We start from the raw sequence: 14,893 nt of genomic DNA, 5'->3' as shown, positions 1-14,893 counted from the left end.
TTAAATACACTAAGATTAATATGCCTTTAAACAATTTGGGACAGCCCATATAATGACGTCATGTCTTTGGAAGCTTCTGATAGGTTTATTGGCAACATCTGAGTTAATTAGAGACACACCTGTGGATGTATTTTAAGGCACACCTGAAACACACACTTCTTTGTGCAACATCATGGAAAAGTTGAAAGAAATCAGCCAAGAGATCAAGAAGAGAATTGTGGACTTGCACAAGTCTGGCTCATCCTTTGGTGCAATTTCCAGATGCCTGAAGGAGCCTGGTTCATCTGAACAAACAATTATACGCAACAAACAAGATGGGAATGTCCAGCCATCATACCGCTCAGGAAGGGTTCTGTGTCCCAGACATGAACGTGCTTTGGTCCGAAATGTGCCCAAATCAACCCAAGAAAAAAAAGCAAAAACAATCATAAAAAGCCAGATTAATGTTTGTAAATGCACACAGGGACAAAGACCTTAATTTTTGGATATGTCCTGTGTTCTGATGAAACTAGAATTTAACTGTTTGACCATAATGACCATTGTTACGTTTGGAGGAAAAAGGAGGAAGCTTGCAAGCCTGAGTGGATCAGACACAGCAGTGCTGCTGGAGGTTTTAATCACCTCAGCATCACTGCTGGACTGAGAATAGTCCACCAACCAGAAATATCCAGCCAGAGATGACCAACACAGACTGTGCAGCAACAGATGAGCTTCTGTCTCTGACTTTACATTTACAAGGTGGACCAACTAGGTAGGAGTGTCTAATGGAGTGGGCAGTGACTGGACACAGTGTTTAACAAATGTAACCCGCTGCAATCCTGATAAGTAGTAATCAGATAAGGGATGGGGGTGGGGGGGTTAAAAAGATATATTTTTTTACTGCAAAATAAAAATCAAGGTATAATAAAGTATCATTTCATGCATCAGTTCAGAGTTTTTTTTTTATCTTTACCGTAAACACAATTCCTGTCTTTCAATTAGCAACATGCAGGAAAAAATTAGTATGGAGTCACACTAAGCATTAACTGTTACATGAATGGTTTTATTTACATCAATGAATGTAAATCAATGGATTTATTATTTTCATTTCTAAACAATAATTACTGAACAAATACAAGAGACATGTTGGCCCTCAAATTTAGCAAGACAAACAATTGATTTTCAGATGATTTAGAGTTTAATCTCCAACAAACCAAAAGACTGGGATCAATGTAGTTGTAATCACCAGCCATCAGTTTGGGTGAGTAAGAATTAATTTGCCAGCAGGTTTAGTCGAATATTGCAGTGAGACCAAACCAGGAGAGCACTCTCTGACCTTGGCCTGCCCCCGTTCTGAATGCCGTGTAATCGGCAGCATCGTGACGGACCCATTTAACTGCCTTAACCAATCCACCATTCATTTAATTATGGCCAGATGCCAGTGTTCTGCTGCATGCTGTTTTATGTATTGGGGGGGGGGGATGTTAGACCCCATGCACTTAAATGCTGCACTTCTGGGTCTTGCTAGCTTCTCAGTAAGCCTTATCAGATTCAATTACCCATTAAATAGAAAACTGAAAAAATCAATGCGCTACAATTTGGGAAGCAAACAGAATTGCACTGTTTAATTGTTTTGAAATCAATGTTTTCGGCAGCGCATCATCTGAGAAATGTAAGGGGAAGCATATGACTTCATATTGAAGTGCTATTGTCGTGCTGCAGCAGTTGAAGACATTGAGGTCTTGTGTGCTGTAGTTTCCATCATGTTTGTAGAACACAGAGGTTATATTATTTTACCTCAGGATGGGGAGGAGGCTTCTTCTTTACGGTGAGGAGACCTTCCCTAGCAGTCATATAACATTATGCATTATATTATAAAAGCATGAATACAAACATATATGCACTCGCACCCAAAGGCATTAGGCATACATATCCAGAGTACATGAACTGTGACCTACTCTACACATGGCTATAAATTATTTCTCCTGTGCCTCCTGAACCCGTGGATGGCGAACATGTGGTGGGAGAAACTCTATATGTTATCTAAAACTTTCGCTAGCTCATTATAATTGGATTCTCCAGTATATTTATTGCTTTCCTCATATTCTCCTTCCCCACAGTTCTGTTTCATGCCTCAGTGTCTCCGTGCGTGTTGTTAAGTTTTCTCAATAACAGATATAGGGGTCCCTTGGGGCCCATTGCTGCGCTAGAGGATTCATTGAAGAATGCAGCTGAAGAATTGCAATTTCTTCTGAGGAGCATCTCCTTTTCCTTGGCTTTTGTTTTTTTTTTTTTCCTCTGGACATGGTGGTGGTGGTGGTGGTGGTGTCGGAATGTGCCAAGAAGCCTTGGCACAAGGAAGATTTAGGCCGGGCTGCAGTGTTTTTAACTCAGCAGGATATCTGATATTGAGTCTACGGGGAAAGACTCACAGCCAGTAAGAGAAAAGATAAAGAACTTCAAAATGTGGACTTGCACAAGTCTGGCTCATCCTTTGGTGCAATTTCCAGATGCCTGAAGGAGCCTGGTTCATCTGAACAAACAATTATACGCAACAAACAAGATGGGAATGTCCAGCCATCATACCGTTCAGGAAGGGTTCTGTGTCCCAGACATGAACGTGCTTTGGTCCGAAATGTGCCCAAATCAACCCAAGAAAAAAAAGCAAAAACAATCATAAAAAGCCGGATTAATGTTTGTAAATGCACACAGGGACAAAGACCTTAATTTTTGGAGACATGTCCTGTGTTCTGATGAAACTAGAATTTAACTGTTTGACCATAATGACCATTGTTACGTTTGGAGGAAAAAGGAGGAAGCTTGCAAGCCTGAGTGGATCAGACACAGCAGTGCTGCTGGAGGTTTTAATCACCTCAGCATCACTGCTGGACTGAGAATAGTCCACCAACCAGAAATATCCAGCCAGAGATGACCAACACAGACTGTGCAGCAACAGATGAGCTTCTGTCTCTGACTTTACATTTACAAGGTGGACCAACTAGGTAGGAGTGTCTAATGGAGTGGGCAGTGACTGGACACAGTGTTTCAAACTTCAAAATGAAAAGTGGAGGTTTGGATTTCAGGAATGGACAGAAGAGCAGGTGTGGGAAACGTTGCTATTTAATCACAATAAGGTAGTTACAAAGACAAATGAATGCCACAGTTTCTGCACAGTTTAGGTATTTAGTATTCAACTACATTCAGCCATTTTTTTTAATTAGTCAACAAAATCTGCTGCTACACATGAACAGCCAAAAGGATTTTGTAGATGCACCTTTGTGGTACACTGATGTTCAGCAAATATTTTAGATGTGCTTGACTGGATCTATTCCATGTTGTTTAATGGATAACCACAAGACTTGATATGGCATGTTGCATAATCTTGTTGCCATATCAAGCGATGAAGTGAACTGAAGAGTGAGGGAGTTCAGGTCTGTGGACAGCAGTAAAGAGGCAATCCGGACACTGTAAGAGGTCTGTGGACAGCAGTAAAGAGGCTATCCGGACACTATAGGAAGCTTGTGTGAAAATTAAGAGGATTTTCGGACACTGTAGAAGGTGTGTGGACAGCACTGAAATGGATATCCGGACACTATAGGAGGTGTGTGGGCAGCAGTGAGGTGAATATCCGGACACTATAGGAAGTGTGCGTAAAAGTGTAGAGGATATCCAGACACTACAGGTGTGTGAGCAGCAGTGTAGAGGATATCCGGACACTATAGGAAGCGTGTAGACAGCAGTTGAATGACAGTTTAGATGGTAAAACAGCGTGAGGCAGTCATAGACACTCTTAGCTGCATGGTGTTTTTTGGTTGTGTCTTTCTTTTTGTCTGCCAGGGCACACACTGTCACTGCAACTTTTACCATTTGGCTCATTACATTATACAAATCCTGATTTGATATATATGTTTATATAAAATTATAAAAATATACATTTTGATTTAAAAATATAAAACTTAATCTATAAGGTAACAAAGTTCCAGTTAAAGGTGCAAAGCGTAATGCAGCTGTTCCTTTAGAACTGCAAATATTGCTCTAATTTGCACTTGCTCTCAACAGTAAGATATAAGGTAGGGCAGCAAGACATGGACAGAATACCCTGTTGTGCTTGTGTGCTGCTTCATACAGCAAATTACATACAATGGGGACAATAAGAGTTTGGGCAGTGACACAATTTTTCTCTGTGTGCACACAATCTTAGTGAGTTTGAAATGAAGCAATTAGGATGCAACTGAAGTGTAGACCTTTAGCTTTAACTTAAGGAGTATAACAAAAAGATTGCATTAAGCATCTAGAAATGAAAGCCATTGTTTATAAAGTCCCATTATTTTCACAGCCTCAAAAGTAAGTGGACAATTGACTGATAAGCAGTCTCATATAATTTCTCATTATTTCACATCAAATTAAGGAGATAAAAGGTCTAAGGTTTATTTGAAGAGTTGAATTTGCATTTGGTAGCTTTTTATTTGGTATGTTTTTAAAGAGAAGGAATGTTCTGGCCAGCTTTTATAACATCAGATATATAAAAGCCTGCACAGATTTGGAGTAAGATTCTTTGGACAGATGAAGCCACGGTTTATTTGTACCAGAATTGAGAAGGAAAGGAGGGGCTAATAATCCAAAGCTTACCACGGTATCTGTTAAACATGGTGGAGGCACTGTTATGGCATGGGCATGTATTGCTGCTAATGGATCTGGGCCACTGGTGTTTATTGATGAAATCACTGCTGATTGAAGTAGCAGGATGAATTCTGATGTGTATAGAATTATACTTTCATTCAGTCAAACGTGCAAAATGTACTTCACAGTACAGTTAATAATAACTCATAAAATTCAGTGAAAGCAACTCGAGGCCCTCTTAAGGTAAAAAAAATCCAAAATGATCACCTGACCTCAACCCAATTGAGAAGATTGACTGAAGACAAGCGTGCAAATGAAGGCAGCTGAAGTAAAGACTTGAACACCTTTAAACTGCGACTAAGAATCATGGGTTCCAGACTTCAGGCAGTCATTGACTGCAAATGATTTCTATTCAAGTATTAATAATAATCCTTATTTTTTAATTTGTACAATTACTTTTGAGCCTGTAAAAATTAAGTTACTGTAGAAAAATGGCTGTGGTTTCTAAACAGTTAATGCAATGTGTCACTGTCCAAATACTTATGGTCCTGACTCTATCTGGCAATGTATTACAAGCACTAATCCCTGAATCCATGACACAATCTGGTGAAAAATTTATATGTGCTGTTTTATCAGTGTTATTCATATGTCATTTTTTATTTTCATGTACAGTGCGGTCCAAATGTCTGGGACCATGAGAGAAAATGCTTATCTATAAACATATCAATATTTGTATGGACACAGGTTTGTGGCAAAGCCTTGTATGAACAGTATTCTCTATATCTGCAAAAGCAGTGCCACACCTGCCAGCGCCCATTTCGATGGATTCTCTTTGGTCTTCAGGTTGAACGTCCACACATACGTAGGCCCTCTCTGTCTGGTCTTGTAGACGGGACACTGATACACATTCCGCGTCTCTTGCTTGTCAACAGGAACTGCCTTGATGAAAATGACCGGGACGGCTGGGGTCAGCTCTTTCAGGCGGGCGTCCACCATTACTCCAGCCTGCAATATGCACAAACACATAGAGAACACACAGAGCATTCTTCAGTACTGCTGAGATATCATGTACTATTGCTTGCTGCTTTGAATGGATTTGTACAGGGTTTGTGACGCTGTATTAGTGTGTACTTTAAGATTATGACGGCACACGATGTGCAAAAAAAAAATAAAAAGAAAAGAAAGAAAGACAACTGCTAGTCACAGAACTCTGCAAACAGAGAGTGAAAATTAATTTCTGTTAAGTCCCTTAAAAGTAGCTTCAATTAATCTTAGCAAGGAGCTTTTTCCTTTCTTTTCGAAAGATTTCTGCATTAATCCCGTGGTCTCCTTGAACAAGTGAAAGTTAATGCATTTGAAATTGAAATGGGCTTGCCTTTCACATTCCTCAGACATTCTGCGGAGCGAAGGTTTATTATTTTTTCGCTAATTAATCCTCTTGCAGCCCACGGATGACAGGCAGGAGCTGGACGCCTCGCATTATTAAAAGGGACAAATTCAAACAGTGTTGACATTGCAGTGGTCCATAGAGGACGCTGTTCATGAGTTCCCCTTCAATTGGCACCCTAATGACATTGCCACCCAGCTGAAACTTTATCTTCGAAAGAATGCAAATGATCGGGGCTACTTGTGTGGATCACGTTCTAAAAGTTTGCAAAGCAAAGCAACTGCGTTTACATTAAGACTCACATCGGGGATATCAACTGAAAAAGTGATGCACTGAATACACTTGATCATAATGTGTAGAGCATCTCCACATGAAATATAATATGTGATGTAAAGCATATTTTATTCATGCAAACATGAGCACAGTTAGTGTCAAAGATAGGTAGACTGGAAACTAACGCTTACACAAAATATTTTATTTGGTTGAAAATGATATGGGGAAAAGTGAGGCACAACCAAACACATGCAAGTTGTAACACAAATAAATTGTAACTATTTGAGCTATTGATATTGATATTGATATTTTTTTCATATTATTAAGCAAACTACACATCTCTGCCACAAAGAAATATGAACTTTGTTTGCTAGATAATTATTAGTTAAAAACTATAATCTCCACTGCAACAAGGATGAAAACTATGCCAGTTTAAAAGTTTTAAACTCATTAGAAAGAAACGTCTTATTTGGAATTATGGAATTATGATCAAATATAGACTACAAGAATAAAAACTAGAATTAAACTTGAAATCAACATAACCTTTATATTTAATGTAGATGTTAATATCCAATATCCAATATGTTAATACCTTTTCAGCACATAAGACATAAAATGCACCAATCAAAACATCTGCCGAAACAGTAAAACCTAATATGGTGTAGGTCATCTACAAGCCACTGAGTTGTGGACTCCAAAAGACAGACAGCATTAACTTTTTCAACAATTTTTTCTCCTCATGCACATCAATAAGCACTGGGTGCCCATTACTCAGCTGCCATTTGTCCTTCCTTGGAGCTCTTTTGGTAGTTACTGACCACTGCATACTGGGAACACTCCAAAATACCTGCCTGAGATGTTCTGGTGATACCATACTAAATATGATTGGTGACAAGATCATTTTTAAAAAGAAAATAACCAAATGTTATCACAGCTACATTGTATCTACAGTCTATTTCTGATTATTCTGTCAAAATATTCAATAAATCATCTGTTCTGAATCTGACTGCTGCTGGTTTTGTTCTTGGGATGCTTAGCTGTAACCCTGTATTAGACTAACCCCCCTGTGTGGTGGCCGTACTTTAGCCTAGGCAGATTTCACAGAGATTTGCCTTTCTCATGGTGCCATGTTGCAACCACCCAGATGAAGATCATATTAAAGAGGACTGAGGTGCTTGCACACAATTCAGTACTTCAAAAGATGATGGAAAAGGTTTCTAGCGTGTTCTTCAGAATGAATCTGGAGAAACGTCACATTTTACCCTGTTATCCTGCTCTTCCTTACACCTGTTTAAATCAGGTATACCCAATGCATCACACTTTTTTAACAAAGCACATCATCTACTACTGCGACATTTGCAGTAGTAGATGTTGCACACTGCACACAAAGTGCGCATTAAGAGCCAGATTTACCACATGAGCAGCCAGGTGGCTGATTGGCAGGTATGTCGGGGCAAAATGCCAGAACTCCCTCCAAATTGTGAGCATGCTCAGTTGCCTTCTGGAGCACCCAGTGCATTCATCAGCAGTCTCCTCTGCACTGAAAGCAGGTCTTTTACATCCCAGCTCAACCTAACCACTGACCCTGTAGTGCTGAAAGACCCTCATTAGCTTGATGTGTCTTTGGAAGAGAAGCTTTAAAATCTTAAAAACATAATGGCTCGAAAATTCCAAAAGTGCCACACGTGATGTCATTCCGAATATGCAGAAGAAATCCGTCATAAAAAAGATAGCATTATCATAAATATTCCCTTCTTGGCCATGCTGTTCTGGAGGCATGCTTATTTATGCTTTTACAGTCGGATAAGCTGCAGAGTGGGTTTCTCCCATGGGGCACGCAGGCAAACCTGACTTTCAGCCCAAGTCCATTAAAGGTATAGAGGGAGAAAAACAGCAGAGCTGGAGCAGCAATTAAAAGGAGTCTATGCTCAGTGTTCACGTTCTGTAATTAAAACCAGCCTGTAGAGACCCTGGAAAGCAGCCCACATTTACATGATGCTGGAAAAGTAAAGTGCAACCGGTACGACGTGCAGATTCATCTAGTGTGAACCTATAGATGCGAGTAAACACTCCGTGACCAGGCAGACTGTTTTAATATGGGAAGCGCTGAGCTGTGAAGATGGCATTCGTTTGAATTTTTTGAAGGAAGGTAATTCAACTAATGTATCCAAATCAACTGGGTGATTAACCTTACAATGCCATTTAATGTCCAGCTGGTGTCGTTAAGAGCCTCGCTTTAGATTGCAACTTGGTTCCGAACTAGTGGCCTGAAAAACTCAAGTAACATTCTGTGTTTGTGTGACTCTCTAGGGGACGTGTTCACATTTTATACTGTATATGTGTCGCCCTTTTACACTGATCAAAAACCACACCCGCACTCCTCTACTACCCTTACAGGGGAAATAGCTTTTCTAAGTAGCTTTTTACATTTTGCTTGTCATTCTGATATAAATGGCTTGCTGGTTTATCCACGGACGACTACATAGCTCGCTGTGACACCACAATAATAAGCTGCAGCTTTAAACGATCGTTCCAGAAAGCAGAAAATAAAGACTTTCCTCCAAGGAGTACTCCCCTCTCATCACAACGCTACTGTAATAAAGTCATTTTTATATCAATGCATTCAGAGCAACATTAAAAACAGAGAAAATGCATGCCTTGAACATGAACATGATCATTATGTAGTGTCCAATGTTTCTCCACCAACGATCAGAGAGAGCAACAGTGCCTGCATGTTCCAACCAGTGACTGTATACGTATATCATATATACATATACAATCTACCATACATAGACTTACATCCACAACTGTAGCTTCTCAAAATAATTGCAGAAGGTATGCTCTATATCTGGTATTGCGGCCCATCAGCTGTGTTTTACTTGACAATGACACTTCAGACTCAATGTACTATGCATATTATTAAATGTATGGCATATCAATGGCAGAAGAGGTTTTTATCAGGAGAGCCTCTATGGAACTTGAGAGAGATCCAGTCAAGGTTGAATCTATAATGGCTTCCTATTCCCTATATAGTGCCCTACACAAAAATGTGGATTTAACAGTCAAATAGTGCACTAGTGTTAAACAGGGAGTTGTGCAGCATGTGGCATAAAGGAAGGGTTTTTCTAACAGACATGTTGTTGCTGTTATGCTAAAATCTACGTTTTCTGGCAGCAGTCAAACATTGATGATAAATGTACAAATAGAATATTGCATGCATAGTGCACTGCATAGAGATCTATGAGTTTTCCGCCATACATTCAGAGCAACACTCTGTGCACTTGCAGTTGTTTCAGCCTGGAACTATGAATAGATCAAAAGGTTGAACTACTTATTAACATATTACCTTTGATAGCATTAACAAAAACAAAAACATTGACTTCCAATGAAAGTTAAGAAGGTGATTCCTTCTCCTGTAAAGCTGTCATTTATTAAAAAATACTAGTAAACACCACCTGCCCTTGAAATGCTGTAAATGTTTTATTATGAAAATGAACTGAATAAATTTTATTTTCATTAAAGTACATTTAAGTTAACAATGACTTCTTTCTTGCCCTTGCAAAGCTACCAATAACCAGATGTTATGGTCAGTAAAATAATTTGAAAGCTGCATACTGTCATGGCAGTTTGTAGATCAATTTGTGCTGGAAGTACCAGGCCGTTAAAGATTTTTGATTAAAGAAATATGAAAATAAAAACTGTAGATTAAAAAAAGTTAGTTGGAGAACATCTATAAACACAAGAGTTAAGAGCACCACCAGCAGCCTCTTACCTGCGTGTCCCAACGAGCTCCTTCCATGAACAGACCATGCACGTAGGCTCCCTCTCTGGGTGGTGAGGTGAACTCCTCACGGCTCTTCTTCGTGACGTCACACTGCAGGCTCATCTTATCCAGGGGCCACTCGTTGCGGCGGGCCATGGACTGCATGATGGCGGTGAGGAAGGACTGCGGGTTGAAGAAGCCGGCCAGCCACACAGCCGGGGGCAGGGTAAAGTCCGAGCTCCAGCTCTCTAGCTCACGAATTCGGTTCAGCAGGTCTGTGAACCACAGCGCCAGACCACACATGGACGGGTACGCTCTCTTCGTCCAAGAGTCCGGCACCTGGTCCAGGTAGATGGCGTTCTGCAGGTTCTCCATGTCATTAGTCATCGTCAGCTCACCCTGAGAAAAGAAGGAATTATTTGTGGCTGGACAGCAGACGGTGGCTCAGAGGGAAATGAACCATAAAGAACCATTTTTATAAAAGAGATATGATTGTGAAGAACCTTCAAATTGGTAAAGAACCTTTACATCAACTTCTTTAAAAAGAAAAAAGGTTCTTTACACAAAAATATAGTTCCTCTATGGCATCGCTGAAATTTTGTAGAACCTTCATTTTTTATAAGTGTAAATGATTGAAGCGTGGACACAATTAGGTCCTCTAACAGGACAATGATCCCAAACACACATCAAAAGTGGTTGTAGAATGGATACAGCAGGCTAACATTAAGCTTATGGCACTGCAACCCTGTCAAAAATATGTGGACTGAGCTGAAAAGTCAGGTCTGAGTCAGTCAATTTAATTGAATTCCTCAAATTCTGCCCAGAGAAGTGGTCAAATATCCAACCTAAATTCTGAATATTAAATAATAATAATAAAATAATAAATGCAAGAGTTCAAAGGATGAGTTCAGAATCATGACGATGGACAGAATAGTGATTCAGTTTTAAATGTTAAACACAGCTCCAGTAAAGGTTCATAATGAATCAGTGTGCACAAAGAATTAGACTTAACAAGTACAACCGCTTTTTGGACACTGCTATTCTTAGATGAAGGAACATGAATCATACTCGGGCTGTTGCACATCCATTTACTTAAGACAGAGACTCATCCTTTTCATGACAATGGCCAAGAACATTTTAACCATTTCGCCATTTCTTAAAATTCATCACAATGCCAGAAGTAGCAATCCTTACTAAATCACATTACATTCTGCAGGCGTTCAAACAGCCTCCACTCTTTCCTAATAATCCAACCGCATTCTGCAATATAATAGACTTAAAATAGCTCTGAAACAAGTAGTGGAATTCGATTGGCGGCACCCTGGCGATTAAGTTTCATTTATCCTGAATGACCTGTAATGGGGCACTCAGAGCACATTTGAAGTGTCACAGTATCTGATGGGTCAAAGGAGCAATGATATAACTACATGAGTGCTAATACCATGTGCTCTATTAAAATCAATAGGCCTGAGTGTATGTGTTCACATGGGCATTTTGAACTTGTGTGTACACGTGTGTGTGTGTGTGTGTGTGTGTGTGTGTGTGTGTGTGTGTGTGATGCCTTATAGTACCTTCAGGCCCAAATTAAGCTCTTTAAGAGAGCGTTTGATCTCCTGTGTGAGGATGTTCATACGCTCACACTCCTGCAGGGCCACCACTACATATGGGCTCCTCTCCTCCACCTTCCCCATCAGCTCTGCCAAGTTAAACTCTTCTGGAAGCTTTTCGAGGGTCTCCTCCAGGACTGCTTTCACCTTAAACACACAAATATGTCAGTGGACATGGGATCCAAACATAATTTAGACAATTCAAAGTGATGGTTCAGTGAGAAATGTAATTTACACAATTTTCCTCATACCCAAAACATACTGGATCAGTCAAGACATGTTTAGAATCTTGAGCAAGCTATTCACTGGAGCTACAGGCTAATGGAGCTAACTAGTAATGAGAGCTCATGAACACCCATTAGCATCACGCCGGTATTACACTGTATGTCACCTAGTTATTTCTAAAAATGGTAAAAGATCCAGATCAAGGTGGCAGTTATTATTAGTTATAGTTGTTATTATTCTGTTTAGGGTATTGTTTTAAAAGTAATGTGTTAAAAAATAGAAAATCCTCTCTTAATAATGCAAGATTTCTGATAGGCCCCCTATTAGACTATATAGGAGCCTCTTTACACCTGGTATTAGCATGTGCTTATGGTGATCGGATCACGTTCGGAATTCACTTGTCCGCATGAAAAGCCAAGTGTAAACACCCCCAAGACGCATTGTGACTGGATTATGATCGGATCACTCAAACCACATTCGGAGGTGGACAGAAATAGAACATGTAATACAAGTGTAAACAGAATGTATTTTCTGTGATCGGATTTCCGCAGCCAAGCGGAAATACGTCTGTCAAAACCATTAATACCAATAATAATTACAGTGAATCTTGGCCTCTTTCTCTCTCTCTCTCTCTCTCTCTCTCTCTCTCTCTCTCTGTCTCTCTGTCTCATCTACTGTTACAATAGAACATCTATTGTTCCACCGTGTTTTGTAGGACCACTATAGTTCCTCTAAACTGTTGACAGTGTCCCAGAGCAGGACCATTTTTAAACACACTTCCTCTTAAGTGTGCCCTCAAAAACGACTGAACTTCGTACAATCATGGAATCCACAGAGACAAAACACTACGAAGGCGGAGTCTATGTAATCAATTTGTCTCTGTCACTTGCACGACCAGCGTAATGCAAAGTGGTCATTGCTTACAAATCCCAATCTCTTAACTGAAAAAGGTCAGCTGTCATAATGCTTCCAGGCACACTTCCACAGCTCCCATATCTAATCTCTGAAATGTCAGATCCACCCAACCCAACCCGTTGCTGTGGAATTAGCTCCATTTAACCTCTTCAGACACAAGTGGGCCTTTCAGTCTCAGGCTTAGAATATGACAGTGCAATTAGGCTGACCCCTTTTAAAAGCACCCGTAGTAGAGGACGATGCAGGGATTGAGCTCACATCTAGTCTGTCCGCTGATGAGGGTAATGGGACCTTGACATTACAGTGATGATGATGTATTACGAATAATGGTTGATAATGGGTACGGAATGCAATCATGAACGAGACAGTAGGAAATGACATTGCCAGGTATATATATATATATATATATATATATATATATATATATATATATATACTAAGGAATTCCTCAATACGTGTGTTTGTGTGTGTTCAAAACAACTCTGATAAAAGAGTAAAAGCCAAGAAGCCAAGAAAAAAAGGCTTGTTTAACACACATGGTTACTGAATGTACTATTCAACCCTTAGTACTTTTTTTTCCAATAGATGCAAACCTTGGAATTCATTGGGAGTCGAGTTACATAGAAAGTCATTAACACAGCATACGCTTGCCCATATGGGTATGTTTTTTTCTATGTCTCATTCATTAGTGATAAACATGTGCTTAAATAAAATAATTAATTAATAATTAATAATTAAAAGTTGTACATTTGTCACTAAATTGAAAGCAAATGATACGCAGCATGACAAGCATGTGTGTGAGGTATGTACATGTGTGTTAATGTCCTATTCATCAATGACAAAACTTTGTATAATGAGAAGTGACCTATGCATCCATTTATGACCTTAAACACTAAGATATAATTCCAGTGTTTGTATTTGTTCATAGGACAGTGCAGCATGACATGGGATTCCAGTGGCTCAATAGCTCAATTTTTCTAGAATCTCATTATTATTATTTCCAGGATGTTTACTATGACTGAAAAACAAGTCACCTAATTTCCAGAAAGTTCAGGACATGTGGGAACCCTGCAATAGCATATAAAGTAATGCATGTGTGTTTTTCTTAATTTCAGGCCCAAACTGTCCTTATTGCAAAGATGAGCAAAGTGAGCTTCAAAAAGTGTTGTTTACTTTTCAGTTCTATTTATTTTATTAACAAAAGCTTAATGTTTTAACTGACAGGGCAAAATATTTCTGTTTGGAGTTTATGAACATTCTTGTTTGAATGACATGTTTATTTTCTAAGTAAATATACATTATATACATTTTACATTGTATATTATTTACTGGTAAATGTCAAATTCAACATATTAAAAGAAAATGTAGTAAAAAGTAAACTTTACTAAATAACTAACTTACTAATTTGTAATTAAAAGAAGAAATGAAATAGTAATTTAAATATGCATTAATTTACTGTACTAAACTATACTACTATAGTCTATAAACAATTATTAACATTATACAAAATCTAAAGGACAACTGGAGTTCCCAAAAAGTGTAAAAACAACAATAACCTGAGGTGTACTGTATGTACGACTTCATGTCCCAACAAGGTACAAATACACATATGTGTGTGCGTGAGGGATCAGGTACCTTTTCATCTCGTGAAGTGCCGTTGCCCTCTCCGGAGCCTCCGTCTCTGGGCTGCATCTCCAGCACGGTGCGGAAAAGCTTCTCTGAAGTCTGAGTAAGGAAGCCGATTTCAGCGTTGGGGTGCAGGCCGTACAGATATGGCGATTCTGCAGGCAGTGCATCATCAATGTACTAAAAGAAAACAGGAACAATAAAATTAGACCACAGTAAAACAAAATAAAATTAGACATGGATAATAGAGAGCATCTCAAGTGCCGCTGTGGCGCAAAGCAGCTTAAAGCTGTCTTTTATGTTTTTACTATTTGGGCAAAAACTGCTCATCTGTTTAACAGAACAACGGCTTGTTTGCCTAATCATGACACTCCCAAGAAAGCTCTCCCATTGGTTAGGTCTTCAGGAGCTGAACTGAACACTACACTCAATGAGCACCATATTAACACAGGGTTTATACTGGACAGGGCCACAACTGTCCCATCATTTGGCTCCCAC

The 14,893-nt window shown here is 39.3% G+C and overlaps 1 protein-coding gene across 3 annotated transcripts in view; it reads right to left on the bottom strand.

The window, feature by feature from the left end:
* Positions 1-14,893, bottom strand: part of dnah9 (dynein, axonemal, heavy chain 9) — a 193,444-nt gene that overhangs the window by 52,800 nt on the left and 125,751 nt on the right. For 2 of the 3 annotated variants that reach the window (XM_072666671.1, XM_072666673.1), the window contains 4 exons: positions 14,405-14,575; positions 11,594-11,776; positions 10,032-10,421; positions 5,403-5,604 (listed from right to left, as the gene is read on the bottom strand). In XM_072666671.1, the coding sequence (XP_072522772.1) occupies positions 5,403-5,604; positions 10,032-10,421; positions 11,594-11,776; positions 14,405-14,575 (946 nt within the window). Of the gene's footprint in view, positions 1-1,045; positions 5,605-10,031; positions 10,422-11,593; positions 11,777-14,404; positions 14,576-14,893 lie in introns of those variants that run through there. The other variant, XM_072666672.1, reaches the window with a different exon arrangement.

The sequence above is a fragment of the Salminus brasiliensis genome, chromosome 22 (genome assembly GCF_030463535.1).
Source record: "Salminus brasiliensis chromosome 22, fSalBra1.hap2, whole genome shotgun sequence".
Lineage (NCBI taxonomy): Eukaryota > Metazoa > Chordata > Actinopteri > Characiformes > Bryconidae > Salminus > Salminus brasiliensis.
Note: the sequence above shows the minus strand (reverse complement) of the source record. Positions and strands in the feature narration are given on the sequence as shown.